The following is a 16851-nucleotide window of genomic DNA, read 5'->3' as shown; positions in this document are numbered from 1 at the left end:
GAGAGTGAATTTCTGTGGTTCCCGGTAGCTTAGTCGGTAAGAGTGGCCGGCGCGTATCTGGGAGACCCTGGTTCGATTCCCGGCTGGGTGATGCGGAAATTTTTTCTCTCTAAATTCTAATTCTCTTAGAATTTTTTCTTTTTATTTAAATCGCATAGAAGAATTGTCAATCTTCTAGTCTTTATTGTTTTCATGAGTTTTTCGTTAGGCACTTCCAATATTGCAATATGTAAAATATTCATGACGTAACGCGGAACGATAGTGATGAATGAAAATCCATTCGAGTTCCGTGAAGTGCACACATTCTGAGATTTAAGCCATTGAAAATAATTTACTTCTCTCAAGAAAATATGTTTCAGGCATTAGAAATTTTTTTTTCTCGGTGTTGAAAGGCGTTGTGGAATTAGATGTATGTGCATTTTTGAACGGTTGAGAATAATATGTGTTTAATACTTTTGTGTGGACTTAATGTGAGTGCAAAATTCAATTGTGTCAAATTTGTTGTGTATTTAAGTAGGGTGGCATTCAAGAATGCGTACTTTCAGTGATGTTTCTATCAAATAACAAATGATTCTAAAAAATTCCCTTTTTTCGGAGTTGAATCTTGCAGAAACTATGTAGTGCTAAATTTTATGAAAAATTCACCCTATTCGGAGTTTATCAATCTATCACGGATTCGTTTTTTAGGAACATCGTAAGAAACGTTTCCTCATAACATGGAGAAATCCAGTTCGGGGGGACCCATAACCTCCATTTGGTTTATGCCTCACGTGTTAGAAGCCTACGCTAAAGAAATTGTTTTCCATAGCGAGGTTCTCCTTCCTGCCTTTCGGCAGTTTCCCCTCGGCTTTGAAGCTCCTCTCCTTGGCCTCAGGGACCAGCGCTGGGGCTGCAGGGGTGTCCCTCGTCCTCGAGGTCGGCTCACGGGATTTTCGCCCGTGCTTTGTGACCCACGCGTAAGAGGTCTTTTCGTTCTCGACATCCATCTGCTCTTGGGGAGGAGGCGGCGGCACAGCCGACGTGGAGGGCTCCGGGTTGGCTAGTGGCAACTGTGCAAGCATCGTTGCCATCAACTCGGGGTGCTCGACCAGTATGGCCGCCAAACTCCTCACCAAGGCGTCCTTCTCATCCGGGGTTTTCGCCCGAGTTGCTTCTGCGACTGGAGACGGAGCTGTCGTGGTAATCTCTACCACCTGAGACACCGCCGCCAGAGGCTCGAACGCAGGTGGGGGAATTTCACCCTCCTCCTCGTCCATCGCCATCAGCAAAGCCATCTCGGCCTGTTCTGCCTCCGTCAAGGCCCGATCTGAAATTCAAAGGGCCGTGAAATCCAACGAGGCGGTTTCTTCAGTGCCTTGCGGCACTGATGAGCCATCCGCTCTACTTCCTTCCAGGGATTTTCCACACTGAAGGTTAACTTCGGACTCCAGAGAGTCCGACTTACCTCTTTGGGCTCCTTCTGCGGTTTTCACCACCTTCTGCACCAAACTGTCTAACACTTCGTCCTGCATCACTCACGGGTATTTCACCACGTGCACGGATCTTAGTTTTCGTCTCCGAGGAGCGTCGAGAAATTTGACGTCTTGTCGCCTACGCGGTCAAAATGGAAAAGGACGCTCCTCGTGGTCATTTCCCCCAATTTCACAGGTGTTGGGGGTGGGGGGATTAGGGCGCGTATCAATTTGATTAATCGCCGCCAGTGGTCCCCTCTAGTGACCTGAAGTCTGACCTAAATTTACATATTTATTTAGTCCTTTTGAACACCCTTGATTTACATCAATCAGAGGTATCAATTTCATCTTTCGCGCGATTTGTCCGTCGCATGGCTTGTCCTCGCAGGCGGAAACCGTACCGCCTACATCTGCAGTCGTTAATGCTATCCTTTTTCAGGATAGTCTTCTTTACTGGGCATCGGTAAATGCGTCTTTCAGCATTTTTGCATATTTATGAGAGGAAAATTCAATTTTTCCGAATTCTCGCCGTTTTTCACTCGCTTTCTTCGATTTTCCGATCGAAGAAGGGAAATGCCCCGCACCTGAGACCACCCTCCCCCGGGTGGCGAAGAGAACACCACTCAGAGCAGCCGGAATAACCCCTCCCAAGCGAAAAATCGATGCTTTAGAATTTTCGTCGGGGATAAATGAACTCGTCTCTTCAAGGCCATCTCCTCCGGGTGTCAAGGAGACAAAACCTCGAGTTTCTGAAAAAATCTCCCCACGACAAAAATTATGTGCATTTCGAATCCTATTTTTTCCCTTTTCAAGGAATAAATAAAATTCGTTACTTTCGACGAAAATCAATTTCTAGATTTTCCTCGCATTATCTATACGACAATTTCCACTTACCCATATTTTCAGGGTTTTCTTTCTACTCCATTGGCGTGACCCCACATCGGGCGCTATTTTGTAACGATATTTTCCCGGGTTGTTCACCCAGGAAATATCCAAACTACTTTTTATGCCTACTCTATCGCTCAATAATCGGGCGCCAGCCGAACCTTCACGGGTGGGCGAGGTCCACCAGGAGTATCCTATGCCAAACGTCATCAGCCACTGTTCCAGGCTGGAAACTAAGCCTCGCGGCCTAATCATCCATGCAAATTAAATTTACCCTCGTCCTGGAAGGTTTTTCACTCTCTCTTTCTCCTCTCGAGTATTTCGACTCGGGAGTGTTTCAAAATTAAATGCGAATCAGCCGGGACTCCTCAGAGCCTGGGACGCCGAGTGGCTGAACCGACCAAAGTGGAACACTGTTACCCACTTCACGACCACCCACACTCTCGGCCACCAGTTACCGCTTCGGTCGTCGCACGTTACCGTCTCCGGGTACACGAATGTCGGCACATGGTTGGGTCGACAGGAGGACGATCTCTACTCCAGACCCACGGGCCCATGCGCTCGTCATTTGTTTCGCCGAGCCGGATAACGCCGGGAACAACAAAGTCGTCACTAAGAGTTCCGAAATAACACTTTTTCCCGTTTGTGGGGGATGCAGGAGCATCCCTATACGTTCGCTACCATCAGTTATGCACCTGGCTGCGCTGAGCTATTCGCCCACCATTCTCTTGGCCATCTTCCAAGCCAACACAACAGTATATATCGGAAAAATCCTTTCGACTTCCCCGCTTGAGCGTCCGCGTTCTACTAACTCAGAATCTTATTAGGGCCTTGTTCCCCTAGTCTGGATATCTGGGCGACGATAGGTCATTCCGTTACCCTATCCCCACCAATCAACCCGACGGGATCCCGGGGGCAACAATCCTCTCACCTGGCCGTTGGTCCCTAGTCTACTCTGACATAGCCTATGGAATCGCCCAGTTGGACAGCCTGTACGTCGGCCCTTTTTCTCCTAGCACATGCTGGATGAATTCCAAAATAGCGATAGTCTAGTAACATCCTCCAGACCTCCAGGGATCGCGGTTTCACCCATAACCGCTATGCCTTAGGTCTTCCAACGGTTTGTGGTTCATCTCATCTAGTCTCGGCTTTCTTCAGCCGCCTCTACATGTCACTACTTATTTCTCTTCAATGATGTTAAGAGTTCACATATCGTTTTACGGGGATTTCAACCTGTAACGAGAAAATCTCGTTACACGCTTCTGGGGCAACGTTTTAGTCAAGACCTGGGCGTTGGGGCCCAGTAGGGGGGTTAGATAAAAGTGGGTGGGTGGGTGGTTGATTAATTCTCGGATCCGCGGACTTGATTCGCGGATCAATTGATTAAATTCACGGTTTGATTGGTGGGTCAATTAATTTCATTCGCGGTTTTTTTCGGTCCAATGGGGCTCTATTGACGACTTGTCAATCCACGCCCCCCACGAGACAGTGGGTGCAAGGGTTTATTACTTCACGGGTCAACATGTAATTCGCGGTGTGATCCGCGGGTCGCGGTTTGATTAGGGTTTAATTCGCGGATCGATTGATTAATTCACGGTTTCAATTCGCGGAACAATCAACTTAATTCGCGCCATTCCAATCAAATGGGACTCTATCGACGACCTGGTCAAATGTACCTCCGTGGAAAGGTTAATTAATGCGCGGCTTGCGGGTGATTCCCTTGTTAAAGGGAACCAAAAACCAAAACATACACTTGAAATAAACAAACACTGATTTTAAACGAAATTGAAGTTTTATTTGTTACATTTTTTTTACACTTTGCACAGAATAATCCTTTAATAGAAACCACATCTTATTCTTCTCTTCAGAACCAATAATAATCCTCATTTGCGATGAGGATTGCAGGAGGCTCTAAATTCACGGTCAAGTCGATCAACTCAGTGGCTACGTGGATCATCATGATGGCCCGGGCTGCAGCTTGTTCCAGATACGATCTAGGATATTGCGCACGCCAAGCTGCAGGTATCAGCACCCAGGGGATGAGGATCACATACTCCACAAACTGCAAAAACGAAAAAGGATAAAGAATGTATCCATTATAAAAAAATTCACGTTATCCATATGAAGTTTTTGTAAAAAAAAAAGAACTCTAAGAGAATTACAATTTAGAGAGAAAAAATTTCCGCTTCATCTAGCCGGAAGTCGAACCCGGGTCTCCCAGATACGCGCCGGGTGCTCTTACCGACTAAGCTACCGGGAACCACAGAAATTCACTATCAAATTCACCTCAAACACCGCCTAACCTCCTTTAGGCATTAAAAAACTCTAAGAGAATTAGAATTTAGAGAGAAAAAATTTCCGCTTCACCCAGCCGGGAGTCGAACCCGTGTCTCCCAGATACGCGCCGGGCACTTTTACCGACTAAGCTACCGGGAACCACAGAAATTCACTCTCAAATTCACCTCAAACATATATATATATATATATATATTCTTTTTTTCTAACTACAATAAAACGAAATGAAAAATCATATTATAGCGCCACATGCAAAACGCGTAGGGCGTATATCTCCAGTACCTAAAAATTTCCTAAATATTAAATTTCAGAAATTACGAGAATAAACTACTTGCTTGAGATGGTTCATACACCTCCCTCTCAGATTCCTCCTCAGACTCCCCCTCAGACTCATATTCCTCGTCAGGTCCCGCCTGAGGTTGCGGGTTCGGTGGTAATCTAGGACCGTTATAGTGATCTTCCGGCTCATCACCACTGCCGACATCAGAATCATCCTCGAATCTCTCGTCTCGGTTCGATCGATTTGGAAACCACCATCCAAAAAAATCGTCACTCAGGAGGAAGATATGCCAGTTCACCAGCTCATCAACAACAAGATATCCCACCGGCTGCAGGTTGAGATTAATGAAATGGTCTGCTCCAGTCCTTCGTATGTGGGCATCCAAATAATGTTGGGCTATTTTCTGCGAGACCTGGGCCAACACCCACTCAGCACTACCACGCTCAACCCACTCCCAAGGACACCACACATTTTCCGTCACAGTCACATAACCCGCGCGCACCATCGCAAAATCCTCTTCACGTCCTGGATTCATCTTACTAGATTTTTTGGAGATGTTCTTCACTTTAGTGATGATATCACTCTGTCTGCAAATGTAGAGGATCAGTCATCCAAAAACTTAGGTACCCCCACCAATTATGCATAGTCCTCGAAAAATTGCACACGTTGTAGTAGGAGGAGTTTCCGAAAAATCTTCATTTGCTACAAACCGATAAGGATGGAAATGCATTGGAAGATGCCCGAACGCAATCTTTTGTTTACATAGACTATCTCGGTTTATCTGGGAACGTACGTGTACTCACAACCCTAAGACCATGATGTTTGACAAACTGGAGCAGAGTTTTCGGACCCTTTGATGTCTTATCGCACCGCAAAGATGAAATTTTATCGAGTAGAGTTTTCAGATATTTTTGTTTCCCATGAACAAAAAGTGTTGCTATTTTCTTAATCATTTTCCATGAGTCACATGATTCTTTTTCAACCAATCACGTAACATTTTACAGAGTGTACAAGCGCAGGCACACCCACATATGTATCTGTATAAACAAATTTCACCTTGATTTTCCACTAGTCCTTTAGTTCCGTTATTGTGAATAACATGGATCCTAACGCTTGTAAAAGATTATTGAGGTCATTGGAGGATGCGTATGAAATAGTGAAAATGAACAGGAGACCCAGGGAAATTCAACAATGGCTTAATCACATCAGAGGATATTCGAAAGGAATTATTGAAGAGGAGTGCGAGTCATAGTGAAAAAAGACGTTTAACTCACATGTTAGGATGATTGAAAGCGTTCTATGCAAGATTCAGAAACTTCGAAGTGATTGGAGGTGACTTAAGGGGTAATTTAACTGATAGTGCCCGATGGGAGGAATTACAAAGTGTTTTTGAGGGTCGTATGAGGATCGGTGTAATCATTAACGTGAAAAATCCAGACGTACCCAAATTTTTAGATGATGCTAGACGAATGCTCTCTGTACGTTTAAAAAATGCATTAAAACAAGAAGGAAGTTTGAAAGTGAATGTAGTATTAACATGAAAATATGAAATTAATCGAGATGAACATCTTATTGAAGAAGAGAAATATTTCAATACAAAAAATGAAATAATTCTTGATTCAACTGATATGAGGCAGTGGTTTGATGAACACATAAGAGAAAAACTAGTGAAAGCGGATGAGTCCAGGAAAGATAGTCTGGCTGGAGATTAGTTGACATCATTAATTTAGAAGTGAATATGAATAAATATAATCCACTGCGGGGAGGATCTAGCTTTATTGAACTACCTGAATGGATTAAAAAGAAACATACTGTCGTGAACGTTCAAAATAAAGACGATGCCTACTGCTTTTTATGGTCCATTATGGCCGCTCGTTGCAACGTTCAAGACAAGAAATGACCTAACTCATACCCCCCTTTTAGTACTATCATGAAAATCTTTGGTGACTTCAATTACCCCATGGCATTAAAAAACATTCCAAAGTTTGAGAAAATGAATGAATTTGTCGATTAATGTATATGGAATTGATAGTGACGAAGAATCAGAAAAAAATGGATTGTGCCACTTTACTTGAGCAGAAATCTTCCAACCGCACTGCATGAGGATGGAAAAACGATTCACGTTCTCATGATTGAAAAGGAAGACATCCTCGATGGTGAACAGGAAAGAATTCATCACTATACATGGATCTCGAATTTATCTGCTTTAATTGGTGCACAAATTTCCAAAGCTGAACATAAAACACTCATATGTGACAGGTGTTTGTGTCACTTTTTCAAGAAAGAGGCCTACACTAAACATATGCTCGATTGTATATCAATCAACAAGTATCGAAAGATTTTTCCCCATAGNATCTCGGTTTATCTGGGAACGTACGTGTACTCACAACCCTAAGACCATGATGTTTGACAAACTGGAGCAGAGTTTTCGGACCCTTTGATGTCTTATCGCACCGCAAAGATGAAATTTTATCGAGTAGAGTTTTCAGATATTTTTGTTTCCCATGAACAAAAAGTGTTGCTATTTTCTTAATCATTTTCCATGAGTCACATGATTCTTTTTCAACCAATCACGTAACATTTTACAGAGTGTACAAGCGCAGGCACACCCACATATGTATCTGTATAAACAAATTTCACCTTGATTTTCCACTAGTCCTTTAGTTCCGTTATTGTGAATAACATGGATCCTAACGCTTGTAAAAGATTATTGAGGTCATTGGAGGATGCGTATGAAATAGTGAAAATGAACAGGAGACCCAGGGAAATTCAACAATGGCTTAATCACATCAGAGGATATTCGAAAGGAATTATTGAAGAGGAGTGCGAGTCATAGTGAAAAAAGACGTTTAACTCACATGTTAGGATGATTGAAAGCGTTCTATGCAAGATTCAGAAACTTCGAAGTGATTGGAGGTGACTTAAGGGGTAATTTAACTGATAGTGCCCGATGGGAGGAATTACAAAGTGTTTTTGAGGGTCGTATGAGGATCGGTGTAATCATTAACGTGAAAAATCCAGACGTACCCAAATTTTTAGATGATGCTAGACGAATGCTCTCTGTACGTTTAAAAAATGCATTAAAACAAGAAGGAAGTTTGAAAGTGAATGTAGTATTAACATGAAAATATGAAATTAATCGAGATGAACATCTTATTGAAGAAGAGAAATATTTCAATACAAAAAATGAAATAATTCTTGATTCAACTGATATGAGGCAGTGGTTTGATGAACACATAAGAGAAAAACTAGTGAAAGCGGATGAGTCCAGGAAAGATAGTCTGGCTGGAGATTAGTTGACATCATTAATTTAGAAGTGAATATGAATAAATATAATCCACTGCGGGGAGGATCTAGCTTTATTGAACTACCTGAATGGATTAAAAAGAAACATACTGTCGTGAACGTTCAAAATAAAGACGATGCCTACTGCTTTTTATGGTCCATTATGGCCGCTCGTTGCAACGTTCAAGACAAGAAATGACCTAACTCATACCCCCCTTTTAGTACTATCATGAAAATCTTTGGTGACTTCAATTACCCCATGGCATTAAAAAACATTCCAAAGTTTGAGAAAATGAATGAATTTGTCGATTAATGTATATGGAATTGATAGTGACGAAGAATCAGAAAAAAATGGATTGTGCCACTTTACTTGAGCAGAAATCTTCCAACCGCACTGCATGAGGATGGAAAAACGATTCACGTTCTCATGATTGAAAAGGAAGACATCCTCGATGGTGAACAGGAAAGAATTCATCACTATACATGGATCTCGAATTTATCTGCTTTAATTGGTGCACAAATTTCCAAAGCTGAACATAAAACACTCATATGTGACAGGTGTTTGTGTCACTTTTTCAAGAAAGAGGCCTACACTAAACATATGCTCGATTGTATATCAATCAACAAGTATCGAAAGATTTTTCCCCATAGTGCTGGAAAAATTTTGAAATTTCAAAATTTCAAAACCCAACTGAATGTTCCCTATGTTGTGTATGTTGATACTGAGTGTCTATTGAAAAAAGTGCCCGATGACAATGATCAAAACACTAAAATATACCAAAATCATGTGCCATTCAGTGTTGCCATTATGATGACTCAAAATCGGAACTTTTTACTTATCGTGGGAAAGACTGCATACAGTGGTTCATTGAGCAGTTACGTCTTTTAGCGATAAAAGTCGATTCTAAATTACAGCGAAATGAGCCGATGAACTTGACTTTTGAAATGGAGCGAGCATTTAATGCAGCTAAAAATTGTTATGTTTGTGGCAGAGCATTCACCGAAAAAGCAGTGAAGCATCGTGATCATTGCCACTTCACAGGCAAATATCGTGGTGATACTCATCCCGGTTGTAATCTGAATTCTTCACAATTTGTCAGGTTATGACTGACATTTTTTTATTAAATCTGTTGCGAAACAATTCCAAGGTTCAGTGAAATTACTCCCAATTAATGAAGAGAAATACATTTACCTTATACACATACCTTTACGAAATCGGTGAAATCGATAAGAGTCCACTTGAGATTCATTGACTCATTCCGTTTTATGGCAAGCAGTATTGATAAACTTTCGTCATATTTAGAGGATGAAAAAAAGAGAATCGCAGCCAGTCATTACCCACAAAAACGATAATTTGAACTCGTTACACACAAAGGAGTTTTCCCATACGAATACTTAGATACATGGGAAAAATTAAGTGAACGCCAATTACCTCGGAAAGAAGACTTTTATTCTCGATTGAATGATGAGAATATATCAGATAAAGATTACAATCATGGATGTGATCTATGGAGAAATTTCGACATCAAGAAACTCGGTGAATACACGGATTTATATCTGAAAACTGACGTCTTGTTACTGGCTGATATTTTCGAGAATTTTCGATGGAGTCGTTTCTCCTCATACAACTTGGATCCCCTTCATTATTATACAGCGCCAGGGCTGGCGTTTGATGCAATGTTAAAAATGACTGGAGTTCAATTGGAATTATTCCAAGACCCTGAGATGCTCCTTTTCATTGAAAAAGGCATTAGAGCGGGACTGTCGCAGTGTTCAAACCGATATGTAAGGGCAAATAACCACTACATGGGAGCTGATGAGTATAACTCTGAAGAAGAAAAATCGTATTTGATATATCTGGATGTGAATAACTTATCTGGAGCAGCAATGAGTCATCATTTGCCGAATGGAAACTTCTGTTGAATGGAAGATTGGTCATCCCCGAACGTCCTGAAGATTCCAGATGACTCAGAGACTGGATACATTTTGGAAGTTCATTCGGAGTACCCACAGGAATTGCATGAAGATCATAAAGATTTGCCATTGTGCCCAGAGCATATAATTCCCCCCAACGGTCAATCAAAGTTACCAAATTTTTTGCCGACGTTAAACTTAAAAAAAAATTACGTCATTCATTATACGAATTTAAATTAATATTGTAGTTTAGGTTTGAAAATTACTAGAATTCATAGAATCTTAAAGTTCTCTCAGAGCTCATGGTTACAAAAATATATTGATTTCAATACCAATTACCGGAAAAATTCCCTGAATGAATTTGAATTTTTTTTTTATAAATTAATGAATAATGCGGTTTTCGGAAAAACAATGGGAACGTTAGAAAATTGGGAGGGACGATGGGGTGCTGGGAGTTGGATATCGAAACCCAAGTTTCATAGCAGTATTATCTTAGATAAGTATTTAGTAATAATTCAAATGACTCGTACAAAAATTAAATTTCATAAGCCAATATACGTAGTTTTCAGTATTCTACACATTTCTAAAATGTACATTTACGATTTTCACTATAATTATGTAAAAAATACTTTTAATAATAGAGCAAAACTATTGTACACAGACACTTATAGTCTTATTTATAATTTCAAAGTGGAGGATATTTATGAAATTATGAAAAATGATATCGATAAATTCGACACTTCGGATTATCCAATAAATAATGTATATAATATACCTCTAAAGAATAAGAAGAAATTAGGTTTAATGAAAGATGGGTATCATGGTAAAGTCATAAATGAGTTCGTGGGGCTTCGCGCAAAAATATACAGCTTTAAAGTGTCTGGTGAAGATCGGGAAAAATGGCGCCCCAAAGGAGTGAAAAAATCAACGTTGAAGCATATCACATTTGACGACTATAAAGCTTACTTGGACCAGCATAAAAATGTTCGGATGTCGCAAAATATGATCAGATCCATCAAACAAAACTAGCTCTGAGTTGGCACGATGATAAGCGCATTCTCCTGCCAAATACGACAGATACTTTGCCTTATGGATTTAAAAACAATGATATTGTAAATCACTTGTAAAGGAAAAAGGGTGAGAAAATAAAAATAAAAAAAGTGTTTTTTCGAAAAAAATATTTCTTTATTCCATAAAATTCCTCATACATGTGTCTCCTTAATCCACCCAATGATTACACTATCGGTTTCATCTTCTTTTATTACTAGAACAAATAATAGTGCAATAAGCCAAATAACGAATATTCCCAGTGCTGTTGTTAAAAATAATATAGTAACGGATGATTGCTCATCTTTTTTACACTCATATAAAATCTCATCTAGTTGTACATAATATTGTGGGAGAAATTCAACGTATTTTTGCACCATCTGTGGAACATTGAGATTTCTAGCAGTGATATATTCCGCTGATATCTCTACAAATGGTTGATATCCAATAATGGTTGCATATAATGTATAAGCCTCACATCCTGTCTTGACTTGAAGAATACCTGTGCCTAAGATATTCATTGCTTCTCTCCATTCGCCTCCACATGAAAAACTAACCTCCTCTTTCTCGGGCACTGAGTATAGCCACCCCTTTTCAGTTTGCTTCCAATATGACGCACAGGTAGAACTCAGTTTGGTACTACAATTAGCAAGAGGTGAACGTTGTCTACCAGTCACAAACAATGCAGCCTCACAAATTGGTTGAGAAGTAGCATCATAGAATGGGTACTTCAGTTTGCAAATATACTGATGATCATCTGTGGTCAAGCATTCGGCAATGTCTTTGGAGCGTGCTAAGGTATAATGACGTTGGCTACGCAGAAAGTAGTCGCCTCGAGGTTAAATGTACGCTGACCCTTGGCAGTGGCCGAACACTTGAGCCGTAGGATATGGATACATTTTATACAGATAGTAAACTGTTGGCTTCAATAATGGAATATTCAAAACTACTATCAATTTTCCCTCCTCAAAACCAACATTTGTCTTCGGAATTTTCATTAATTTTTCAGAGTGCAATTGTTCACTCGATGGACGAAAAACCAATGAGAGATTTTGATTTGTTGTGATGAAATGATCGATAGCATTCTCAATTATCTCGTATGTGAATAATTCCGGGTGAACCACTCCCGCCTTTGCTAAATACACAGCGTCGATGATTGTCTGCAAAGTATATTGACAATTATCCAGCTCCATTATCAAATGATCAGACCAATCTCTCATTCGATTCATCATAGTATGATATGGTTGACCATAAAAAGTTCCATTTTTGGCTAACTCCTCAATTAACTTGATAGCATCATGAAAAAGAGCTGTGAGACTTACTGCCATCCGGTTCATCATTTCATCAAGGTCATCATGCAGATGGTGCAATCCAGTTTGAATTATATGTGGTCGAGAACTATCATTTATTTTATTCATTATTTGTCCATAATCAAGTTGAGATTCATTCAATAATCTAAAGAAAGTCTCTGAAATGATCCCAAGGAATCCTGAGGGTACATATTTCTTTTCACTCATCGATTCATTCATGAAAAAGAGGAATTGGTTGATGTATTTTCCCCCATTCTCCTCTTTCATCAACAGATTTTCCGCTTGGAGAACGGTCACACATTTTTCATCCTCAGCATGGTATTTACATGTTTGATTCATGTTTTCGAGCATTTCTCGTGTTACCAACGGTCTCTGACAAATGAATTTTCTCAAGTCAAGTCTCACTTGTAATTTCCACGCAAACTGAACTGTAGCCACATTTTACTCTTCAATATTCGATTGAATCGTTCACATATAGATGCCTTCAAACTACTAAATACGGAATATGAATTGATATTATATATCCTCATTAATGTCTGAAATTCAGAATTGTAGAATTCTTTCCCACCATCAACATGCAAATGTATCGGTACACGCCCCCGGTGAAGAATAAAGTAGAGTTATTGAGTAGTTTTAACTCATAGCTCTCGTGACATCCTGAGCATTTTTTCCTTTCATCGGCTCAGCCAAAGCAAACTTGGAAAAAATATCGATTACAGGGAGCAAAAATCTATTTCCATTATTGCTTTTTGCGTAAGTGGTCATATCAACCCAATCTGCCTGCCATGTTTCATTCAGATCACGAATATTGACTCATCGGCGAGGATAATTTCTTCGTGCTGGACGATGTAATTCGGTCACAACATCCAATTTATTCTCCGACATTTTTGTAATCGCTTGGTGTTCTTTCTAGCATTCTCATTAATCTACCAATTCGTCTATTTATATCCGCACACTTACGTTTTATATCAATTTGCAATTCGTTAATTGTTGTATTTATAGTCTCTAGTGTTACAGCATCCTGTGGGTCCACTGGTGTTGCAACATTACTCAGTCTTTTATCCTGAAGATTATATTAGGTACACAAATTAATAAGGTGCTTTTTTCCATCAAAATCAGAGTTTATTATAAAAAAAACAAAAAGACATTTAACGGTCGAAATATTCCCCATTATTTTCGATGATTTTAGTCCACCTCACTGGCAACTGACGAATTCCTTCGCGAAAGAAACTTGGCGATTTTGACTCAATAAATTCATCGATGCTTTTTCGGACCTCATCGATTGTTTTGAAGTGTATATCAGCTAGGTGGTGTTGAAGGGACCAAAATAGGTGGTAGTCGGATGGGGCGAGATCAGGCGTGTAAGCCGCGTGAGGGAGAACCTCCCATCCTAATTCACAGATAATATCCTTAGTCGCTTTCGCGACATGCCGTCGAGCGTTGTCATGTTGGAGAATCACTTCTCTACTTCCGCTGTCAGTATATGGCCTCTCTTGTTCCAATGCATCATTCAAATAAATAAGCTGTTGTTGATGAACCTTCGCAGTAACAGTTTGGCCAGATTTAAGTAGTTCATAATATATCACACCCTTCATATCCCACCAGATACGCAGCATCACTTTTCTCGCATAGACATTGGGTTTTGGAGTCGACGTCGGTGGTTCGCCGGGATTCACCCATGATTTTTTGCATTTAGGGTTGTCGTTTAACATCCACTTTTCATCGCCCGTAATGATTTTGTATAAGAAATCTTGTCTTTTAAATCGAGTGAGCAGAGATAGCGCCGTCTCCAGTCGTCGCTCCTTATTTTCGGGGCTCAGATCATGAGGAACCCATCTACCCTCCTTTTGAATTTTGCCAAGTTGATGTAGGCGATGAGAAATTCACTGTTGAGTCACTCCGAGTTGTAGTGCAAGCTCTGTTTGGCTTTGAGCAGAATTTTCAGCCAAGAGTTGTTCGAGTTCTTCATCGCCGAATTTTTGCGTTTGACCCGGCCGTTCTCGATCCGAAAGATCGAAATCTCCGTCTCTAAACCTCTGGTACCACTTCTTACACGTTTTATGTGTTACAGCATTTTTTCCAAGAGCATTACAAATCATTTGAGTAGCCTCGGCAGCATTTTTCTTCAATTGAAATGCAAAAAGAATGCAGTGCCTCAAATGCTGCTTATCGACAGACATCATGTTTACTACTATTTTTTAAGGTTATGTAAGAAGTATTTACTGCTTCGGTAACTGAATACTACCAACATACAAAATATAGAAATATTTAGTTTTTCAACGCAATTATAAACCGCAAAATATAGAGGCACCTTATTAATTTGTACACCTAATAATTGCCATCTGCATTTAGTTTATAACCAACGTCGGGTGGGCCTCGGTTGTAGGAGCCCCTATCGGAAGTTAAGTGACGACCGAACACGTCAATACTCACTTCACAAATGACAACAGATGACAATGTGCTTACTCTAATATATAATTCCAGCTTCACGCAGTTCCTCGATAATTGATACAATTACACTATCATGACTTGGATTTCCAGCTCTTTGTGATACCACTAGTAATCGAAGACAGTCCACAAGTTCGTTTGGATCATCCCAATAAATGTAATCCACTCTGCTGGGTCGCTGAGCTCTCATGAAGGTAGGTAGAAGCCCAATGCCAGAGTACTTTGATCCAGCAAAATGTGAAATATATTTATCATATTTGCCACCTTTCAGCTCTCGGATGCCTCCGCGAGATTTAGAATTTTTTTGACGCCCATTAGTTGCAAGTATGATATTCTTATTTGCATCAATATCTCTCTCACTAATTAGAGTGTTATCAGGATTTTTCATGAAAAGAAGCTCCAATAATCCCTCAGTACAAGAGTATTTCATGGTTTTCACTTTAATAAATTCATCCTCAAAAAATATGGGGGAGTCTCCAATCATAAAATTATGTGTAAGATTGCGAACACCATAAGCCTTGTCCCATTTTGTTGTTTTGATTTGTGCCAAATATTTCCCTGCGAGAGTGTTGGTATCTTCTTCTGTGTCTATCTCTTCAGTGCTGGTCTTTGAAATTTTACTCAGAATGCCTGAGCTGCCAATAGCTGGAAGTATAGTAGCATCATGTGAATTTCCTAAGGATGGAATGACAGTTTCATTCAAAGTGTAATCAAATGAAAAATCGTCAGCTGTAGTCCCATAACTGTCTTCAGAAGCATCTCTACTCGACAATATCTGCTTTGGTGTCTTTGGGGTACTCCTATATCTGAGTTTTCGTTGAGTCTTGTAATCAATGGATTGCTTTCTATCATCAGGCAATTCAAGTTTTTGTCTGCTGTCATCGAATGATTTCACATTTCGAGCGACTAATTCCTGAAGCGGTCTCGCAATGGGTTTGCAAATTGCATTCATTGCTTCATCGACATCCCCTGTGCGTAATTCCAATGTGTTATGTTTTCGTTGAATAGCTTTTCGTGCATTGGAAATTTGACGTAAAAGGTCTAGCTGTTTGGACAATTCACCCTTGTGTGGAGGCATGTTGACTCGCTGGAATCTATCTCACAACTGTTTACTTCTTTCTCCCATAACTGTCATTTATGTGAATGAAACAATCGAAATTTTTCCTATATCGAGGCCCATCAATGTCACTGTCTTTATCGATAACTAGAAAAGTATAATACTCTTTCCAACAGGCTGAGCATAATTCTTGGAATTTCTCGAATGACATATCTGTGTTCACATGATCATTATAAATATGTTTCAAATTTATTTCGTCCTGTTTAAATAACACGAGAAAATTGACGTTGTCACGCACCAAATATTTTGGGATGCGCGCATATGACTGACATAAATAAAAACTGTCAACATTTTCATGTTTTCCCATACAAAAATATGCCTTGATATTATTTTGTTTCTCACATGCCACAGCGTCGAATATGAACAGTGAATGCTCTTTTGCATTATCTACCGAGACAACTTCTTCATTCTTCGAGGACGGATAATACTTCGTGTCATCCCGAGTTTCCAGTAAATTTGGTAAAAATTGATATTTCAGTTGATTGAGGAATTTTGAATACACGTAAATATTCGAAAATCTGAGACCATTAGAATGAATTATGAGACTCAGTAGGGCATTAGTTTTCCCACAATTTGATGACGTTTCGGTTTATTGGTATCTTTCGCAGTTACTGAATCGCAATTAATGACGGGTAAACCGCTGAGATGTGTACTGAACTCCATCTTTATGACGACTGAAATGAAAACCTATAAATTGATTGTTTTATAGCAAAAATTAGTCAGTTCTGCTTCAGACATGATTGTGCACAGATCGCGCGGTAGCAAAAACGGGAAAGGATTGTTGAACAAAGTCATCAACAATCTTCCCGTTGAATTGCA

The 16851-nt window shown here is 40.0% G+C and overlaps 1 protein-coding gene across 1 annotated transcript in view; it reads right to left on the bottom strand.

Annotated features, from left to right (window-relative positions):
• Positions 1 to 4200: 4200 nt before the first annotated feature.
• Positions 4201 to 16851, bottom strand: part of LOC107042427 — a 48492-nt gene continuing 35841 nt past the window's right edge. The window contains exons 4-5 of the mRNA XM_015263472.1: positions 4967 to 5498; positions 4201 to 4398 (exon numbers count right to left, since the gene is read on the bottom strand). Of these exons, the coding sequence (XP_015118958.1) occupies positions 4201 to 4398; positions 4967 to 5498 (730 nt within the window). The remainder of the gene's footprint in view (positions 4399 to 4966; positions 5499 to 16851) is intronic.

Source organism: Diachasma alloeum, unplaced genomic scaffold (genome assembly GCF_001412515.2).
Source record: "Diachasma alloeum isolate Michigan unplaced genomic scaffold, Dall2.0 Dall_scaffold_00464, whole genome shotgun sequence".
Lineage (NCBI taxonomy): Eukaryota > Metazoa > Arthropoda > Insecta > Hymenoptera > Braconidae > Diachasma > Diachasma alloeum.
Note: the sequence above shows the minus strand (reverse complement) of the source record. Positions and strands in the feature narration are given on the sequence as shown.